The 21,581-nt window shown below is 37.8% G+C and overlaps 2 protein-coding genes across 5 annotated transcripts in view; one reads left to right on the top strand and one right to left on the bottom strand.

Moving 5' to 3' along the window:
* The first annotated feature begins 5,613 nt into the window (after nt 1–5,613).
* On the top strand, nt 5,614–6,980 carry LOC6046886 (cytochrome b5). 2 transcript variants are annotated; one of them, XM_038265286.1, is made up of 4 exons: nt 5,614–5,878; nt 5,954–6,042; nt 6,102–6,179; nt 6,278–6,535. In XM_038265286.1, the coding sequence occupies exons 1-4, from the start codon at nt 5,765–5,767 to the stop codon at nt 6,339–6,341; spliced, it is 345 nt and encodes a 114-aa protein (XP_038121214.1). In that variant the 5' UTR covers nt 5,614–5,764; the 3' UTR covers nt 6,342–6,535. The 2 variants fall into 2 exon arrangements, with proteins under 2 accessions (XP_038121214.1, XP_001864014.1); XM_001863979.2 differs by lacking the exon at nt 6,278–6,535 and adding an exon at nt 6,724–6,980 and having other exon boundaries at nt 5,617–5,878.
* Nucleotides 6,981–15,159: 8,179 nt separating this feature from the next.
* LOC6046885 (fizzy-related protein homolog) overlaps nt 15,160–21,581 on the bottom strand; it is a 43,572-nt gene continuing 37,150 nt past the window's right edge. For all 3 annotated transcript variants that reach the window (XM_038262062.1, XM_038262061.1, XM_038262063.1), the window contains exons 4-6: nt 20,810–21,043; nt 20,618–20,752; nt 15,160–16,938 (exon numbers count right to left, since the gene is read on the bottom strand). In XM_038262062.1, coding sequence (XP_038117990.1) covers nt 16,246–16,938; nt 20,618–20,752; nt 20,810–21,043 — 1,062 coding nt within the window. In that variant the 3' untranslated portion in view covers nt 15,160–16,245. The remainder of the gene's footprint in view (nt 16,939–20,617; nt 20,753–20,809; nt 21,044–21,581) is intronic.

Genomic DNA, 21,581 nt, shown 5'->3' with positions numbered 1-21,581 from the left:
ATAAAAATCATTTGTTGGTAAATTTGAACATTAGGCAATGTATACGTAATAGTTTTCCCTCTTTTAAGGGAATAATCCTTCAAATTCTCACAGTTCTATTAAAATAGGATTTGAAAAACTTTTCCCAAACTTCAAATTGATTTTTCTCAATGTTTTGAAAATCGACAACGTGCCTTTTACAATGTTTTGCTTGAGTTTGTTATTCACGGTATCTTTTTCACTTTCACGGCACTCACTTGAGCCATAGACTAAATATATATAGATACGCCACTCCCCTGTTGGAGCTGGCGACACTACCGCCACGCCAAAATAACACCTGGTGGCAATTCACAGGTACTACTTTTCGATGTTTCCAAAGGGAAAATTAATTTTCTCCGGTTTCAGTTCAAGTGTTACGGTTGCATCGTAGCAACAAGTGCTTTGCAAACTTTGTTTATTTTCGGTCAACATTTCACCAACAAGTGGGACTTCAAATCGTTGGTTTTTTTTCTCTGAGAACAACCCGGTGCGGGCATCTCTGACCACCGAAAATCCCGCGAACGGAGCCGATTCCTCCGACGGTGCCATCCGTTCAGCTGGGAGACGTGTTAGCGAAGTGCGTATTAGCAAGTGAGTAGCATAAAGTTGAACAGAACAATTGCTTCTGAGAAAATTTATTTTTTCAGGCCCTCTGTTTGCACTCTAAACCTGATTAAGAAGACCCTGCCAATCATTCAATCAACTGCGCAGCGTTCTAGAATCTGACCGTAGCGTCGGCGCTTCTAGAGGCCACAGCTTTCTCGTGAGAATAGAACTCTAGCAAAGCTTTTCCTGGGACCCGGTTTTTACAAGAACCACGGCGTGCGACAATCCTCCGTTGCCGAAATAGCTACTAACTTGCCGGAAGCGAGCGGAAACAGAAGTCTAATCTAAACACATGCTGGGCACCATGATGAAATGCCCCGATTTCTGATGCAACTGTTTCCTGTTTTACTTTGTTAATTAATAATAAAAAGTTGACCCAATAAAAAGGATGTTATACACCTACATGCTGATTAAATTTTATTTGTCTAGATTTTGGAGCAGCTCCTGAATTTTTCTCAACGCAAAAGATTGTTCTTGCGGTTTAATGTCAGCCAGGTAGTTTAAAAGTCGGAAGTGGCCTTTTTAAATCTGATGCACTTGAACGGCGGGATTAGCGTTAAATTTGTTTGTCTATTCTTGTGCTGCATTTTGGTAAAAGTTTTACATAAAGTTCTTTTTGTCTGGAAAAAATAAAATAAAATAAGGTATATAACAAGAAGCATCTTTTTGAGGAGCGGACTGTAGTCTAACCTTCGTTGCCACCACTCGAGTCTTTTTCATCTGGCCGGGGGAGTGGTGCAAACCCGCAGAGGTTTCGGCATTGAGTGGGAACTGGCCGTGTTCTGCTTGAAGAGAGTCATTTCCTCCCTTTCCGGTTCTTTTATTCTAGTCGGATTTTTAACTGCTGCTGCCACTGCTACTTGCCCTGCTAGAGTACACACCTGGTGGCCGATCTTTTCATGTGTTTTGGGATTTAAAAAGGTAATTTACAGAAATAATTTATTAAAGGACGTGTTGAACCAAACTTGGTGACACTTTGTCAAAAACAAAACAATTTTTCTACAGGCAAGTGCAAAGAGTACTATGATTTTGTTTTCCAATTTAGTACCTGTAAATTGACGATGGCGGCGCGCAGAGCGCTAAAGGGGTGTCGCCAACTAGGTATATGGAGCAACTTCCAAGTGGGACATCTACTTGATTAATAATCTATGCTTGAGCACTTCTTTTATTTGAAAAGGTCCTATAAACATAAGGAAACCCACACCCTTACCAAAAATCATGATTTTTTGAGTTCCAAATCCCACTTTTCATACGATTTTTTTTAGTTCAGGTACTACAACCATAAAAATGGTTATATGGGTTGAACTGAAAAAATCGTATGAAAAGTGGGATTTGGAACTCAAAAAGTCATGATTTTTGGTAAGGGTGCATACCTGAAAAAGACTCTAGACTTTGATAAAGGTTTGTTTTAATGGGATATCAGTGTTTGAGTTTATTAACAATCCTGTTCCAGGGAACAACTGATTAGTGCGCTGACCACGGGGACGCGCTGTCTTGTATTTGCATGCTTATTTTCATTTCTTTTGTGTCGCTGTTTGTGTGCATAGGGTGATTGGTTATTATAATTGAATAATGACATCATAAATGCAGTGCTTCTGGGAACGCGCAGTCCTGTTTTTTCGCGATAATTTTCGTCGTAAATAATCGTAAAAATTTATTCCAACTGGCAGTTTTAGTATTAACTCATCAAACTATCGATTTTATGAAGAGTAAAGCGTCGTTTATTTACTATTTTTGAAATTTGCTCGCGTTATCTAAATTGTAAAAACAGTAAAAATATACTAATAAGTCCAGCCCATAGCACTACTGGTCGGCTGGCACGCGTTCGATAAAAAAAAAAAACTTTTTAAATAGTCAATTATCTATCTTTCCGCAGCCAGCTGCCTAAGATTTAAAATTTTCAACCGATAAACAAAATGCTCATGGTCACATCACTGCCACTCGTGAATCCTGACCTCATACCCATCTACTAACCCCCTCAAAACTCATGTGATACTTTGTCGGAGATGCAGTCGATTGGGCGGTCTATATCACTCAAGTATCGGACTAACATTCCTATCCACTTCCCCGTGACCCTACCACTGGTCGTGGCCGGCGCCGGTATTGACGGGCCTTGACCGATCTTATGCACCAGGTTCCCGACGAACACGCACTGCCCTTACACATACATCTCACCCTTGCTCTGAGTCAGTACGAGCAGCACGCTAGAACACGCTTTGAGTGTTCGTGCCAGGCATGCACACCTTCTTTTCCGGGTACGCATTTTAACTCGGCCGGGGGTGGTACATTACGTAGGGTTTGATGTAAGTATAAGCGCCTAACCATTTATAGTGTGCCTATCAATTTTTATTAAAGCAAAAACTGTTTTATTTTAGTTTGAATTCAAAAACTAATTGTTATTTTACTGTGTATTGTTTTCTCCTGAAATATTCCCTAATGTTAAGTCGTGTTTATCTGTTGATATTTCTTATGTCGCGGTGTTTTGTTACAATTTTTTTTGACCTAAGCATGTTATTCAAAAGTTTACCAAAAGTACAATAGTAGTATTTGTGTTAATCCTTCAATCATTCTATAAATTGAGTAAGGCTCGAACCTCACTTGTTAGAAAACAAAAGACAGTAAAGGAGAATATACTTTATAAAGAAGCAATAGTAAGAGAATCATAATTGTGTGTTAAAAAATAAAAAGAATAAGCTTGATGTAGTAGATGTAGACATAGGCAATAGTTAATAAATAGAGATAACAAACAAGCTTAGATTATTGTTATGATGGACAAGATAACAAATTATTCAAATGAATAAATAAAGAAGTAAATCAACAAAGAATAGGCAAATGATAATTAGGCTTGGTATCACTAGTACATTAGGGGAAGGTTTATTTTAAAGAAAACACACATTTTGTTAAAGCACCATTATTTGAAAAAAAAACGTTACTTAATCCACCCTTAGGTGGTTGGCGCCTTCCTCACATTTAAAGGGTGCTATCCAAAATGCAAAAAGTGCGTAAATAACACTTAAGTGCTTATAACTTTTGATAGGGTTGTCAGATCTTCAATGTTTTGGACGCATTGGAAAGCTCTTTTGAATACCTATCCAACGATAGGTTGCATGAGAGATCCGGACAGCATTTTCATCAAAATATTTGAGATCCGGCCTCGAAAAAGTGCTTAAATAACACTTAAGTGCTTATAACTTTTGATAGGATGGTCAGATCTTCAATGTCTTGGACGCGTTGGAAAGGTCTTTTAAATACCTTTCTGAAAATGTATAGCATGACGGGGTTTCTTACAAAAACCACCCTTTTTACAATCTCCCGGACTTTTGCTAAAATCGTTTTTTTAGCATAACTTTTGAAGTACTCAACTAAACTGCATAATTTTTAATAGCGACTTATGGGACCCCAAGACGGATAGAATGACACCAAAACGGACAAAATCGGTTCAGCCAATGTCGAGATAATCGAGTGACAATTTTTTGATCAACATCCCACCACACACACAGACATTTGCTCAGAATTTGATTCTGAGTCGATAGGTATACATGAAGGTGGGTCTAGGAGGTCTAATTGAGAAGTTCATTTTTCGAGTGATTTTATAGCCTTTCCTCAGTAAAGTGAGGAAGGCAAAAAGAGTGACAAGCATTGAGAGATACGAGAATCAAGAGTTAATAAAATCAAAACCAAATGGTAAACAGAAGAATTAGTGGTGAAGTACGAATCAGTAGAGCAAAATAAAAATAGGAGATAGATGGTAGCTGAGAAAGATGAGAAGAAAAATCCCGTTGTGCGATGTTTCGGGTACATCCACAGCAGTTGACTCAACATACTGCGAATCAAAACAATACCGTCTACAATCACAAATTACTTCCCTTTCCCACATTGTCGCGCCCCTTTCTTTTAGCCGTCTCGACTCTGACCCGCGGTGGTCAAAGGTTTACGATCCGTTTCCACAGGCCACCAGCTAGGTCATCATGAAAACCAAGCCAACGTGGAGGTAAGAAAATAGGACACTCGCAAGGAACCAGAGCTATACTGTTCTGATCAAGATAATTCGGATGATCTAACAGAATTACGGATGTAGTTAGTTACGCTCCTTCCAGGATGTTCCTTACGTGGACGTCAACCGAAGAGCACGCAACAAGGTCAGTGCCATTGCATGCTCTTAGGTATCAATCCTTGGCCTGCGGAAACGGAATCTAATTAGAATCGTATACAAATTCCGTTTAAAACGCAACAACCGGTTCCGTGTTCGAAACGGTTGTTGCGTTTGAAACGGAATTTGTGTACGATTCTAATTAGATTCCGTTTCAGAATTCGGATTGATTTGACAGGGATAGCATGGAGAAATTAAAAAAAGAAGTTTAGAATTTTGGGAATACAAATATGTAAACAAAAAATAATAAAAAAAATATAAAATTATTGAATTTTAAAAAATCGAGAGCTCAACAATTTTTAAAATTCAAAAGTTTGGAAAATTAAAAAAAAAATTATAATGGTAAAATTAAATTTACGAATTAGAAATCTGGAGTTTTTTTTTAAATGTCCAATAAACCAAATTTTTAGTTTTTGCTTTTTTGGGTGTTTTTCAATACCCCTGACTCAAGGCGGTTTCAAAAACACCCAAAAAGCAAAAACTGAAAATTTGGTTAATTAGACCTTTTCAAAAAAAAAACCAGAAATAGAATGCGCAACTTTTCAAACGCAATGAATTAAAAAATAGAAAATAGAACTGAATAAAAGTAAATCCTTAAGAATTTAGGGTCGTCGGTTTAGGCATAGAATAGGTATATTGATATCCTAAGAGCTCTTAGCATTTATTTTGCCAAACGAGTTTTGTTTTTTGAGAAGAACCCAAAGAGTTATTCAAACAATCAAAATACAAAATTCAATCACCCTAACGAGTCTACGAAGAAACCACGGCCTCCTGAGTTCATCCCTTGCGTTGCGCGTTTGCTGCGATGTAATGTTGACAGCCACCTGTTTTCCTGCTGGTCTGGTCTGCTGTTGAGCTTTCTCTCTCTTCGTCACTCGTCATCATTCCACTCCACTCCACTGCGTTGAACACCTTGTTCGGATCGCCATTACTAGCGTTCCCTTATCACCCGCGAGGACACCGAAATCTCAAAACTAAGCCCTAGTGACAATGGCCGACCTTAAACAATTCACCCTGGCCGAGGTGGCAAAGCACAATACGGCGACCGACCTGTGGATGATCATCGACGACAAGGTGTACGACGTCACCAAGTTCCAGGCCGAGGTAACGAGGGAACCGATCCGCTTTCTGAGTCATTGAAATTCTAACTTTCGATTTGTGGTCCTCCTTTGTTTGCAGCATCCCGGAGGTGAGGAGGTGCTGGTTGAAGCCGCTGGAAAGGATGCCACCACGGAGTTTGTCGACGTCGGACACAGCAGCGATGCCAAGTAGGACAATTTGGGATTTTGTCACATACATTAGCTAACGTTTATTCTCTCCTCATTAGGGAACAGATGAAGCAGTTCGTCGTGGGAGAAATCATTGAGGCCGAGCGAAAAAAGAAGAAAGCGGCCTGCCAGCCAGAGTAAGTATCTTCCTGCTAGCTTATCAGTAGCTCACTCTTGCGCGGCATTCCTCTGTGATAACCACTTTGTTTTCTTCATTTTTCCCCTCCCACCTTAGTTCCGCTTCTCCGTCAGCCGGATCGTCCTGGTTCGGTTCGCTCAAGGCCAAACTGTTTGGATGATCCTTCCGCGCGAGAAATGCTTTTTTGCTTTGTTTTGCGTGTTAAGTTTAAGCACAATATTTTGCGAGTATTTAATATGACAACACAATCTATTATTTCTAATTGACATTCAATTTGTACTAAGCTTTTGTGATGGTGCTGACTTCCAGTCAGGATTCATAGTTAAATAAATACGTTTGTTTCATTATTTTTCATCCTTTGTGTTTTTCCTGCCGCTGAGTAGAATCCGATCACTTCCTTTCACCTCAAAACTATCCCTTACTCTCCACGTGATACCCTTATCAGCTCCAAGCAATAACAAATGATGTTCCGTGACTTAACTTTTCCTACAACACTGTCGTCACCAAATTATGATTGAACAACTATTTCACCTTATTTGCAGCTGCCAACGGATGGCCATCATCGCAGGATCTGCGCTGGCCGCCGGAATCGGACTAGTATTAATCTACAAGGCACTCAAGAAGTAATCTGGGGATCAAGCATGCTTTTAGTGGTTTAAACACCACTTTCTATGGTAGTATTGTTGCATAAGCAAGAACCAAGTTGAGCACAATAACATTTAATTTAATTGAATTTAGTACGTTACGTAGTGACACGAATATTAATATGATGAACAGTGCTTCACAGAATGAACGAAAATATACTCTATGAAAAAAAAAAAAAAGAAATAGAAATGCTTTTGTTGTTTTCCATCAAACCGATGAGTCCGATTTAGTAGTAGATGTAGGGGAAATTCTCTTAAGATTGGTCAGCTAACCTTCTGAAGTATTTTTTTAATCAAGATGTTCATAAAAAATTAAAAGATCTGCTTTCCAATGTTATTTTGAAAAATAAAATAAAAAATGGTTCAAATTAGACTTTTGGCGAATTTTTAAACCTCCAGATTTCTCCAGAAATCTTTCAGAGATGGCGCTGCACAAGTAGTGGTAAGAAATTTAAATTTATATGGGGAAAATCAGTAATTTTTTTCCTGTCAGTAGATAGAATATTAACCTATCTCTACGTCTACTTTTCAAGCATCAGTTTTGATTTATATTAAACATAATTAACTTTTAATGATTTCCCCCATACATTCTAAATGCAGTTTACCACTCGCGTGACAGCTGCCGCCATGCTCATTTATCTCTTGTTTCTCTAAACTAGAAAAACGTTTTGGTATAAAAATATTTAAAAGAAAAGCAAAAATCATCAAATAAGTAAATATATTTGAAAACCATGTAGATACCAGTATTAAATTCAGTACGGTAAGCATGTTTCATACCAGTGCACAGTGGTCCAGATCGCAAAATTAAGTGGAAAATGGATTTTCCGAAAAATGGTGACGTTTTGGAGCTTTGGTGTCTTCAGAAGAGTTGTTGCAAATGGAAAGGGGCAACTTTTGGTTTGGTTCAAAATTAGGGTGGTTCACGATTAGGGTGATTTTGAAAATCTAACTTTTCAGGAATATTTTTGGGAATTTTTTTGTCTTCTAGAAAGTTGATGGGCTTGCCAATCCAAGCAACTTTGTCGAAGACACCAAAATTTATCTCGTAATCTACGCCTTCTATGACCAAATTTATAAAAGCATCTGAGCAAACCTTCAAAAATCAGTTTTTGAACGTGGCAATTCAGGGTTAACTTTTAGAGAAAAGTGATATTCGGTGCACTTTTAGAGCTCTACAAAACAAACATTTTCATTTTTGACATGTCAATTTGGACTTAAAAGTTACAGCCATTTTAAGGTAAAAAAGATGCAAATTTAAAACTTAAATATCTCAAAATGGCGCAAGCCAAATTTTGAGCACTAGGTTGCATTTGAAAGAAGAGATCTAGCACTACAAACGCTGAAAAAATCTTAGGGGTGTTTTTCTTTAAACTTGAGATATCTTCATTTGAAAAAGTCTAATTTTCAAGGGAAAACCATATGGGACCACCCTAACGAAATTCGAAAATTGTCCAAATATATGTTTTTCCATGTAATTTTGCCCGCTAAATCTGAATCTGCCCTCAGAATTGAGCCAAAATGTCAACAAATCGATTTTTGGTCATATTTTGGGTTTAAATGATAATTTTACATGGAAACCCAAAATATGACCAAAAATCGATTTGTTGACATTTTGGCTCAATTCTGAGGGCAGATTCAGATTCAGCGGGCAAAATTACATGGAAAACATATATTTGGACAATTTTCGAATTTCGTTAGGTGGTCCCATATGGTTTTCCTTGAAAATTAGACTTTTCAAATGAAGATATCTCAAGTTTAAAGAAAAACACCCTGAGATTTTTCAGCGTTTGTAGTGCTAGATCTCTTCTTTCAAATGCAACCTAGTGCTTAAAATTTGGCTTGCGCCATTTTGAGATATTTAAGTTTTAAATTTGCATCTTTACCTTAAAATGGCTGTAACTTTTGACCCTTAAGTCCAAATTGACATGTCAAAAATGAAAATGTTTGTTTTGTAGAGCTCTAAAAGTGCTCCGAATATCACTTTTCTCTAAAAGTTAACCCTGAATTGCCACGTTCAAAAAACTGATTTTTGAAGGTTTGCTCAGATGCTTTTTATAAATTTGGTCATAGAAGGCGTAGATTACGAGATAATGATGAATGAAATATGTCTTTATTGAACATTCTTATAATAATTACATTTCTTTTACATGATAAGTGGTATGGCCTAATGCTCTTCATCTTTGTTGTATTTTTCGTTTTTTTATTAACTGATCACATTTATTTATTTGCATCAAATTGTTTTACATTATTGCATTGAATTGAATACATTTGGGTAAAAAAGAAAAAAATCACTTTAACAACTAATCCTAACCTAAAACTAAAAAAATAAATCCATTGAAATATTCAAAATCACTAGAACGAGTAAACTACGAACTGTATTTTAAGATGAATGCTCCAAGAGTTCTTACTTGTTCCTGGCGAGTTTTGCACCCACGCAGAGTTGTTGTCATCTCGATGAAAATGTTCAGAAGTTCTTGTGGTGAAAACAGGTCACTACTGCCTTCACCCGTTGATGTTGGTTGGTTTTCCCTCGGTTGCTGACTGAAGCCTGGAGGTGTTGTATGCTCTGCAACTCGTTGCCGCTGATTCAACGGCAATGGCTGCAAATTTGGAACCACTCGAGTAGATCCTGCTCCAGGTGACGCCAAAGCAGGAAAATCCACGTCCGTGTATGCTGGTGGTGTTTTGCGACGATTTGGTTGGTGCCTCGTCGTCGCTTGCTGCCGAATTTTTACAAACTCAGCACGTTTTGGGCAGCTTCGATTCTTGGTAGAATGGTCGCCGCCGCAATTGAAGCATTTCGCTTCGATGTTCTCGTTGATTGTTTCGCAAGCTTGAGTTTTGTGCTCACCTCCGCAGGTTGCACAACGACTCTTGATGAAACAGTTCCTTCCACCATGTCCAAACTGCAAGCAATTCGAACATTGTGTCACGTCACGGTGCACTGGACGATAACGTTCCCAAGTCACGATGATGTTGAAAATTGCCCGAACTGCTTTCAGCTCAGACGGCGTTGTCGATCCTCTCTCGAGATGAACCAGGTACAGTTGATCACGATACTTGATGTCCTTGTTGTGTCTTGTCATCTTGAAGACTTCGATCACGTTCAACTTCAGAGTTTTGAGCTCTTCTTTCAGCACACTCACATCCATGTCGTACAGGCCTCGGAGGACCTGTTTCATGGGGCGTTTACCTGGATCGTCATGGCTGTAGTATTCAATCTTTGTGTTGTTCAGGAAATCCCGAACGTAGTTGTAATCCTTTCTAGTAGGTAGCAGAATTTTGAGTCCATCAGCACACAAGCGAATGGAAGCTCGTAAAGCACCAGATTTGATAAACCCGGTCAGCCACTTTCGCACCGAATCCGATGACGATGTTTTCACAAAAATGGGTGGCAACTTTTCCCGTCGTTCAAATTCTTCCTTCTCGCTCACGTCCACAGGGAGGGTAGCGAACTGGTTTCCAGACAATTTTTGAGCGTCCTTGCTCAAACTGCCTGGCTTTGCAGGTAGCGCTTCGGCATTCTTTAGCTTCTTCAAATCTGCCGATCCTGCTGGTGAGGACCGCCTTTTTTTCTTGCCCTGAGGCATTTTTGCACTTTTTAAGCACTTTTCAGGAGCTAAAATCCAGGAGTACCTCACTGAATGATGGTCCACAAAGGAATGTCATTACGAGATAAAATTTTGGTGTCTTCGACAAAGTTGCTTGGATTGGCAAGCCCATCAACTTTCTAGAAGACAAAAAAAATTCCCAAAAATATTCCTGAAAAGTTAGATTTTCAAAATCACCCTAATCGTGAACCACCCTAATTTTGAACCAAACCAAAAGTTGCCCCTTTCCATTTGCAACAACTCTTCTGAAGACACCAAAGCTCCAAAACGTCACCATTTTTCGGAAAATCCATTTTCCACTTAATTTTGCGATCTGGACCACTGTGCAGTGCAGCCATCTATGGTTTTATTCAAGTTTAACTAAACTGCCGCTAGATGGTAATCACGCACCAACAATGCGAACCTAGCGGCAATTAAGTGAAACACCCCTGTCCGTGCCCTAGGGGTGGGCAAAAAAAGAGCGAGCCCCGGTTCACTAAAAAGAGCGAACGAACCGTGGCTCAGAAAAAAAAGAATCTCGATTCTTTTTAAACTTCGGTCTTTTGAAAGAACCGTTTCAAGATGGCATGATTCATGTTATAAATATAATTTATTGAATTAAAAAAAATAGTTTTAAATTTGTTTTTGAGAATTGAAAATGCAATTTCAAATATTTCAATGCTAATAAAAATTAATCTCAAAAATAAATGATTGTCTAAACAAAATGGAAAAAAATTATTGTACAACTGATTGTACACTAAAGTATTACCAGAATACGAATTTGAGCATTTCAAATTGCATAATTTGTAAAATAATACCAAAAATCTACTGAATAGTTTAGAGATTTTTGAAAAATAAATAAATCCTTTTGTCCGACTAAACTTGAGCGTTTATAGACTTTATCGATAAAATCAGAATGTAGAAAAGAGTTCACAGATTTTTTTTCAAATAAAATATCAGCATTACCGTCATTTGGGGCAAATCGGGACTACAGTCTGAATAGGGACAGCAGTGTTTAGAGCACTTAAATGTTTTAAATTTTAAATTGGATGTACACATTTTGTTGGTCTGAGTCTGTTCTATCTAAAACCTACCAGAAAAATCAAAATATTGTGCTCTAACATGGTTAAAACTGCTGTCCCAATTCGCCCCATGTGTCCCAATTTGCCCCAGTTGACGGTAGTTCAATTCTTGCAGAAATAAACCCAATTAAAATTTGCCTGGATTTGGTTGTACAAACGTCAGTCTGCATACATTTTGCCTTGTTTGTAAGTTTGACACACTGTTAAACACGAAAAAGTTCGTGTTTTTTTGCGGTAGTGTAATAGCTCCTTAATTTTTCACTATCTAATTACAAGCACTGGCGGTACCTGGGGGGTCCCGTGCCCCCTTCTTCGACAGAAATTTGTTCTAGAATTGTCCGAGGGGTCATTCAAATACACCGTAATCAAAAAAATCCTATGCGTGTGCTTCCCCTTCTGTCAGAGCCTGGTCACGCTACTGATTACAAGTATTAGGATAGAGTAGTCATCAATGAGACACGGGGAACAATGATAAAATGGCTCTCACAAGTCGTAGTTTCAACCAATCAGGCTCATATTTGGGGGAAAGGTGTATCTACTGGATACACGTCTGCTATAATAGTGGCTTTGGTTATGGACGTTCCCTTGAAAAGTTATTCATAAATGTTTGATTCTGGGATGTAGAAGTAAATTATGGACAAAAAATACTTTTTCGCTCGTAGGCTGCCATTTACACCAAAACTAATATTTCTTCAAATTTCTTTCGACGTTCCATAGGGATTGAGTTGGGCTACAATGTCTTTTTATTAGGTTTGACCCAAATTAAGAATATACCCAGAATCCAGGGCTGTCTCATTGTTCCCCACTCATTTTAGCCCATGGGTAACAATGAGACACTTTGATTTTTCTTCATTAAACATTTCAAAATCCATGTAAATCTTTCAAAACATGAATTGAAAGTGATTTATGGCATATTTATAGAGTTTTAACTTCATTGAACCAAATATACAAAGTTATTTAGTATAAATATACGGATTTTACAAAATTTATATACTTTTTAGTATAACTTTTGTTAATTAAAGTTTCATGTTGGCAAAATTGCCCTAAAATGTTCAAGGCAAGTCCCCTGTAATGGAACAATACAAAAACATGATGTTTTACTAGAAGAGTATTGATTTTCGTAGAGTGTCTCATTGTTCCCCAGCTGTCTCATTGTTCCTGCCAAGTGCGTCTACAATGAGACAGTTGTATAACTCTGGCTGTAGATGTCAGATCGATCTCATATTTTGGTCAATGTTAGAACACACTAAAAGAAAGATAATGCAACAAAAAACTCATTAAAACATGCTGATGAAAAAATGAGAAAAATCGTTAAAAGTTGAAAACCAAAAGTGTCTCATTGATGACTACCCTACCCTATTTAAATATCTCCACATTTTACAACTATAGTAGGTATCAAAATATGCAAAGTTTTACTTGACCATCCAAGAAATATATCACAATACACTAAAATAAAAATGTAACAGATTCAATTTCCTTGAAACAACATAAATTACGTTTGATTCTTCCCGACCTTTGATTTATAATAAATTGCGCTATTAAAAAACTCACTCACTAATTTCCGTCGAAATTTTTTTAAACTAGTTTTAATTGAACACCAAAAAGGTGATATGCCAACATGAGGTGCTCGATGGAATTAAATGCTGATCCCCAAGTTCAAGTCCGAGATTAAACGTGAATCTTTTTAAAGATAAAAAATATAAACCCAACAAAGTTTTAATTTTTGTAAACTATGACCGATGCGCATACGACCTTTTCAAACGCTACGCGCCAAAAACTTGGCTCGATTTTGACTTCACTCGCCTTGTATGGCTTGTATGTGGTGACAGTCGTGACGTCGCCGTGCTGCCAAACTGTCACAAAGTTCATCTGCATGAAAAACCCATGACAGATAGGTTATTTTGATAATTTAATCTAGATTTGTTTGTTTGCCATAGTCTAATAATTCCTTGAAGGAGCTATTAGACTACAACAAACAAACTCGCAAAGAGCTTGACAGTTTGGCAGTTTGCCTGCTCTGTTAGTTTGCAGAAACGCCATCCTGCATACATTTGTCTTTGTTTGTGAGTTTGCCGCAAACTGTCAAACACAAAAAAGTGCGAGTTTATTTATTTGTTTGCCATAGTCCAATAGCTCCTTAATACGTCCTTGACTGGTGTGCTGAACAATTTATGTTTTTTAAACTAATCATCGACTATGTGGAATAAAAAAAGAAATTTATATAAGACAATTGGGTCCTCTAAAATAAAGCTTAGATTGTTGATATTATTGTTTACAGCGATAAAGCTTATTTTTCTTAGTACAATGACCTTTTGTACGACCACAAGGAGTTTAAAATGGATTTTTAAATAAATTTTGAAAAATTATCCTCGCCTTCCTTCTTGACATAAAAGCTCATACTTGACAGCTCGTTCCAAGGGGACCATAGTTGATCCATCGAAAAAATGTTGTCTTGTCAATATTTTTTTTTGCATTAAAATGAAAAAAAGTGATCAGAAATGGTTTTTAATCGAATTTTTTACCATTGTACATAAAAATTGACATAGGGCTTTACTGCCGCTCTAATCTAGTCCGTCCCATATGTATTTTTATCATTTTTGAGATAATCAAAACAAAAGTCTTGTTTTTACATGTACTTTGAGCCTATTTAATAAAAATGTTATGTTTGTTCTTGAAATTCCAAAACAAAAATCACTTTCGTGCTGTCCCATATGCAAAATAAAGGCAAGTTAGTTCCTTCTAAAAAAATGTCTCATGAATCGATTTAATGGTCAATGAAATTATTTTAATTTCATGGACTATGATTTTAAGAACCTTTAGAACATAAAAACATCAAAAATTGTTCATATTTGTAGGAGTATTTTCTTGAGTATTTATAAATTATTAAACGTAATGTTTTAAACCATGCTGTTTTTAAACAATTGACAATCACGAATACAAAAGATACTACACACCATTATGGGTAGTATTCCGTAAAATTCTATTCCAGCTTGAATGCATTTTCGTAGTCCTGGTTCTGGAAAAGGTTCATATTCCGGTTTTGTGGATCACTCAACTTCAACGGTCCATATGTTGAGACATAGTTCTTATATAATTTGCCTCTCTAGTCATTTAGTCTCGTTTATAGTACAGCTGTGAAATCTTCTATAAATTAAATACATCTGAAATTAACATAAAATAAACATACATTTTATTTAATTTTATTAAATTTACTTAGAAATTACCAAAACAAACCTTGAAATGACAGTTTAACTTTTGGTGTATATGTTGAAGCCTACCTTGATACCTCGACTGACTTGCCTTTATTTATCGACTAATAAAGGCAAGTCAGTTCCATTATGAAGATATCACAAATTTACTTCCAAATTATAAGTTTTATGAAACAATTTTTTGTTAGGGATATTTGTTGAACTGATATTGAAATAATTATATTAAAATTAATCAAAAAATTGTTGATTAGAATTGTGATAAATGGTGAAACATTTTTTGAGCTTCCCACGGCGTTATCTCAGCACCCACATTTAACATATGGGACGGACTAGATTAGAGCGGCAGTTTAGTACCCAACTTTACGTAAAAATGCTCGTAAATATTTTATGCTTCAATTTAATTATAGTTTAAAGGACTTTCTCAATATTTTTCCGAATAATAAAAACAATAACTGATTTCCATATAATGTATTCTCACATGCACTTCCGAAACAATTACAATAAATTGAACGTTTTCGTGTAAAGGTATCCCATTTTTTTTCGAGTAGGCATACAAACATTGTTAGTGCGAGCAACCTCTGGCTGTGGCTACAAATTTATATTAAGAGCAAGGAAAAGACACAAACAATTGCGCTGAAGGGGCAAACCTAACAATACTATTTACAAAGTGGGAAATAAAGTTATGACTAACACCAGTACGAATAAGTTTTTTAAAACACATCAATAGAAGAATTGTGCGTCCGATGTTTGCCTAGTTGGATTTAACTAGTAAAAATCGGTTGGAAAATTCTTCAACTGCATGCAAGTATAATTTAGAAATAAGAAGTAAGGAAATTTTACGAGGACTGAGATCACGAGGCTTTGCGAATTCGTTTACTGGCAAGGTGAGGTACACGCAGGTGAAACAAATTCGAGCCTCATGCAAGAGAAATAATGAAAGTGTAAAATTTTGAATTATTGGGCTAATTAAACATAGTGTGCACTTAATCGAATCTTACGTTTAAATATTTATATTATCTATATATTTTGTTTTGAAAACAAATCAGTACCGCATCCACTCGGATATTGCGAACCTGCTTTCGGCCGAACCGGTCAAACTGTTCCCCCGATCGATCACAGTGACGATGGATGACTGGGGAAGCAGTTCAAGTTCTTGTTCGGCCACAGTTTTGCAAGAGAAACGAGCAAATTCTTAAAAACTAATCAAAACAAACTTTTTTTTTTATTCAATTAGCAAAATATAAAACTCACGACTTTTTTTTTTTGCTGGTGCGGTCGAAAGCATAATTTCTTCCGCTTCAAAAACTGTGTTTGTGTGTTTTAAATCAATTCAAAATATCAAACCACTCTCGATCCGCTCTCATTGCTGCACAAATATAAATCTCTACTCTGAATTCTGATTCTATTTCTTCTAAAAGAAAAAAATAATAATATAACTACAAAAATATACACTAGAGCGCGCGCACGTAAAAAGGGCGTGTGGGATGGTAATAAATTAGTAACTTGGAAGCATCGTTGGTGGCGAACGCGCGCGCACATCTATCGAATGTTGGTGAACAGATTGAGGACGCTTTTGTTCTCCTTTTGGCTGCGGGCTTTGCTGAACACGTTCCAGAAGCGTAACGTTTCGTCCCCGGCCCCGGTTACGATGGCTTCCCCGTCGGGGCTCAGTGCCAGGTACAACACTCGGTACGAGTGGCCGGTCAGTTTGGCGACCTGCGTTAGCGACGGGTACTTCCACACGAGGATCTGATTCTGGGAGTAACCGTGGGTGGACACCAGCTCGGACGAGTGCTTGGACCAGGCCAAATTACAAACCTGCGATCCGGTGTCGACGCACTGCATCGGCTGGCCGGTGAGCGTGTTCCAGAAGCGAATACAACGATCTGCCGTACCGCCTCCGCTCGCGAGCAGTCCGTGATGGTGGGGTGACCACGCGATCGCTTTCACCGCGGCCATGTGCTCCGAGTACGACTGGACCGGGTTGGACGAGTGCTGGTTCCACACGTACAGGCGGTTGTCGTTGCCCCCGCTCGCCAGGTACTGATTGTCCGGGGACCACTTGAGGCCGCACACCTCCTGCCGGTGGCCAACGAGACGTCGCTCGGAGACCTGGGCCGGGGTGCGCGTGTCCCGCTGCATAATCAGGCGATCCCGAGACCCGCTCGAGAGGACGTCTCCGTTCCAGGCTAGCGCTCCGACGCGGGCCGAGTGACCCTGCAGCTTGTTGACCTGGGAACAGAGAGATAGAGAGGAGAGAGTTGGTTACGCACTTTTTTTGTTTTGCTAAATTCGTAGGCGAGAGAGTCTCATTTGGTATTTCCATTCAAGGCACGTTTCGCAACGATCGGGTGCGTCTGGAGATCGTTTTTTTTTTTTGCGAATAAGCAAATGGTGTCAATATTGCGCGATGCGTGCAAAAACTGGAACTGGATAGCTGTTAGTGCCGTTTGTGTGTCGTTGAATTGTGAATGAGCAAACAGAAACCGGATAAAGTATGGCAGTTTAAATGATTGGAAAGAAATTGGTATTGGGCATCTATCTACTATACATGTAAAAATAAACTTGCCGTAATGATTTTTCAAAAATACTGAATCGGCGAAAACTATGTTAAAAACAGGATTTTGATCGTTTTAGTTATTTTCAAAAGTTAATCGGAAAATGTTTTGATTAATTTCAAAACGTAAAATCGATTTTTTTTGTATCAAAAACTGCTCCAAAAGCACTATTTCCAAGATTTTGTAAAAATATCGGGAATTTTATTTGTGTTTATCAAGTTTCCCTTTTGTTTTTTATTACACCGACCAACAAAATTTCTACGCAGGCTCAATTCGAGAGGGGAAGCATATACTCTCTAATATCGTGGTGTAGGAATCATGAAATCTAGAGTTTGTTTTTAAGGATCCTATAAACATATTAAAGACAACACACGGATTTTATCTCGATTTGAAGTTAAAAAAACCTAATATATCACCTAAAAACTCAAAAATACGTCTAAAAACTTGGTCTATCTCTGGAAAAAGATGTACATTTTCATCTAGATATCAATTTTTAGTTCACAAAACATATTCCTGATATAGTACACCTTAAATCGATCCAATACTTAAGTCCCAGCGTCATTAGGAGGTGTAAAATAATGTTATTTCACATTTTTTTTTTCAATTTGCTCTGGTAAATAAACTGTCATGTCTGAATTCAAAAACTAATGTTGTAGCATTGTTGCAAACGAAATTAAGAACAATTTTGCAGAAAAAAGTATGACATTTTATCCATTTACAGTAAAGTTATGTCTATTTTAGTGAGAAAATTTCTGCCAATTTTCAAAATTCTTCGATACATAATTCATTCCTGTTATAAACAGCTACTATGATCATACTCAGGAGGATGTAACAAAAATTATAATTTGGTGGTCATTCATGGGCTGTGAGCATACTGGGTGGGCATACTGTGCTAAAATTCCAAATATGAGCTTGATTGAACTTAACAGGAGCTAGCGTTTTGCATTTGAATTTTTAATGAGATTTAACCCGTAGAAAACACTTTTATTAAAAATGTAGATTTTTTAGTCACTTTGGCCACTGAAGCTTTTTGGTGCTATGTTCGTGTTCATGTTCGAGTCATGCATGCAGTGGGGGGTCATTATGGTAATTGATATTATTACGCGTCAGTATCGTACAATCAGTGGTGATGGGAAGGTGGATTTTTGTGGTGTTCTCTTTGTGCTATGTTCGTGTTCATGTTCGAGTCATGCATGCAGTGGGGGGTCATTATGGTAATTGATATTATTGCGCGTCAGTATCGTGCAGGTGGATTTTTGTGGTGTTCTCTTTGTGCTATGTTCGTGTTCATGTTCAAGTCATGCATGCAGTGGGGGGTCATTGTGGTAATTAATATTATTGCGCGTCAGTATCGTGTGGGCAGCAGGGCCAGGAAGATGGTTTTATTGTTGTGTTCGTTTTGTAATGTATTTGTATTAAAATCTAGCATGGCTTTTTGTGGTGATGGTATGGTTTTGGTGGTGGTGGTGGTGGTGTTAAAAAAACAAACGTTCAATTTACTAACATTGAGTCCAAAACCTCCCTACAAACATCTATACCACTAGGTGACGTAGAGATCTCTGCGCATTCTAGATAGATGTTTACTAACATACCTTCCAATCCCCGAGGTTAGCAAGGTACCGGCCAGGAGCCCCTTATCTTACTGGATAGTATTACACGCTCATCTAAAGAGGAAAACATGGTATCTCCCGTGTTGGAATATTGTAACCGGATGAGAGTCTAGTGCTATCATACGTTTAATTACAGTTAAACAGCAAGATAAGCGTTGTGCAGCCATCCGGAATTGTGCGACCTTTATTGCTAATGCTAATGCTAATGCTAATGCTAAACTTTGGCCACTGAAGCTTTTTTTCAACATCATTGGAGTGTAGGACAGATCCTTGTGGATGTTTTGACCTATATAGCATTAAAGTTTTAGCAAAATGAAATGGCACGACGCTTATCTTTTCTGCTGAGACGTTTTTTCGAGAAAAAAAAAAAAAAAACAAAATTTTGAAGGCCTGTACAGAGCTCCAGAGTGCTTCAATTCAATGTTCTATATACCAAAACATCTGCAAGGATCTGTTCTAGTTCATTACCGTAACTAGCCCCTGAATGACCGTGAAATTATAATTTTTGTTACAACCTCCTGAGTATGATCATAGTAGCTGTTTATAACAGGAATGAGTTAAATATTGAAGAATTTTTAAAATTGGCAGAAATTTTCGCACTAAAATAGACATAACTTTACTGTAAATGGATAAAATGTCATACTTTTTTCTGCAAAATTGTTCTTAATTTCGTTTGCAACAATGCTACAACATTAGTTTTTGAATTCAGACATGACAGTTTATTTACCAGAGCAAATTGAAAATATTTTTTTAGAAATAACATTATTTTACACCTCCTGATGACGCTGGGACTCAAGTAATGGATCGATTTAAATTGTACTATATCAGGAATATGTTTTGTGAACTAAAAATTGATATCTAGATGAAAATGTACATCTTTGTCCAGAGATAGACCGAGTTTTTAGACGTATTTTAGAGTTTTTATGTGATATATTAGGTTTTTTAACTTCAAATCGAGATAAAATCAGTTTTCACCGACAGAATATTTTGGAAGTTGATTTTTCTGACTCAGAATAGTCCCCCCCAACAACCTCCAGAAAGAATTTCCGAGGTGCATGCAAGTTGCATAATAATCACCTTCTTACCCACCGTGCAACAGCTTATAGGAACTTTAAATAAAACTCTAGAAATGATAGTTTTTTCTATCACTCTTCTACAAATACTACTCTTTCCAGAACACGCAATAATTATTGATCAAATTTTTTTTTTTTCGATTGAAAGAAAAAGTATATTTTTCGCAAAACAAAATATTTACTTCAGAACTTAGATTTTTTTAAAACTTTTTCCATCTTTTTTTGCATTCAAATGTCAAAAAATTTATATACATGCTACAGTAAAAATAGTTTCTTCAATTTTACTTTTGAACTTTTTTGTTAAATCGAAAATGAAAAAAAAATATAGTTTTCTTAAAGATTAAGAGAATTGCACAACTTCTTACGAAGAACTGTCGGCACATCAAAGTGAGTATAATGTAAATAGAAATCAATTAAAGACACAACTACTGCTTTCGCGCAGCAAAGCTCAAACACATTCTGTTCCATTAACTGGGAAAGTAATCTGCGCTGTCTTCTATAAAAGAAGCTTTATTTGATCAGAGCGTTATCGTTTCGCTCAGAAAGCACAGCAAATCTATTTGCACAGTTTTATATTTCATTCTTTTTTTGCATCCATCACAATTCTCAACACAAACACCAGTGGTCAATATTTGTGCCCCCAACAAATTCCTCCTTCCCTCAAGCTTACCTGCTTACTGGCGGCCACGTCCCACACGGTGACATAGCCATGGTGCGTTCCGACGGCCAGCTGGTGCCCCCGTTCGCTCCACGAGACCGACGTGACGGTGTTGGCGTCCGAGCTGAGATCGCACAGCCGGGTAACCTGCAAGAAGCGAAAATTTAGTATTGCGTTCGACGCGGAACCGGAAGTTCTAGTTACCTGACTGGTGCAGGCACTCCACAGGTACACGCAGCTGCCCAGCCCCACCGCCAGCACGTTCTGCGCCGACCAGTCCACCAGGTTCAGGTAGAAATCGTCCTGCAGTTCGGGCGCGTCCAGCACCTTGAACGGGATCTTCGAGATCTTGCGTGTGGCCTTGCGCGGTGAGCGCAGCAACTTTTGGCTCTTGATGCTAACCGGAGACAGCGAGTACGGGCACTGCTCGTTGTAGTCCTGGAAAAGTGGGAGAGAAGGGGAAAGAGCTCTGGTTAACGAATCGTAGAAAAAATACACTAGTACTAAACAGCTCCACTGATGGAAACGTATTTGAGAGAGTTCAGTAAATCAATTCGGTGCATTTGATCGATTTGCATTCGGTGAGTGCTTGATGCAGATGGAATTTGCATCAGACAATCTCTGAAAATGTTTGCATTATTCAGAGCATTGAAACGTCTGTCCAGCTTTGCCATACAGTCCAGACTCGATTTTCCGAAGGTTTTTATGGGACTTCGGATAATCAAATCATAAAAAAACACAAATTTCGCATTTTTCTATTTTCTTACTTTTAACAAAAAAAAAAAATTGAGCAATACTCTGAGATTTCGCAATTTGCAATTTTCAGTGTAAGAACGGGCCTTGACCGATCTTATGCACCAGGTTCCCGACGAACACGCACTGCCCTTACACCTACATCTCACCCTTGCTCTGAGTCAGTACGAGCAACACGCTAGAACAAGCTTTGAGTGTTCGTGCCAGGCATGCACACCTTCTT

The sequence above is a fragment of the Culex quinquefasciatus genome, chromosome 3 (genome assembly GCF_015732765.1).
Source record: "Culex quinquefasciatus strain JHB chromosome 3, VPISU_Cqui_1.0_pri_paternal, whole genome shotgun sequence".
NCBI lineage: Eukaryota > Metazoa > Arthropoda > Insecta > Diptera > Culicidae > Culex > Culex quinquefasciatus.
The sequence above is the reverse complement of the archived record's forward strand: the minus strand, read 5'-3'. Positions and strand labels throughout refer to the sequence as shown.

What these genes read in the sequence shown, in the direction of transcription:
- LOC6046886 (XM_001863979.2), top strand. Translation starts at nt 5,765, where the DNA reads ATGGCCGACCTTAAACAATTCACCCTGGCCGAGGTGGCAAAGCACAAT. An exon ending in TCACCAAGTTCCAGGCCGAG is followed by an intron (nt 5,879 to 5,953) that starts GTAACGAGGGAA and finishes CTTTGTTTGCAG; the next exon opens with CATCCCGGAGGTGAGGAGGT. An exon ending in AAAGCGGCCTGCCAGCCAGA is followed by an intron (nt 6,180 to 6,723) that starts GTAAGTATCTTC and finishes CCTTATTTGCAG; the next exon opens with CTGCCAACGGATGGCCATCA.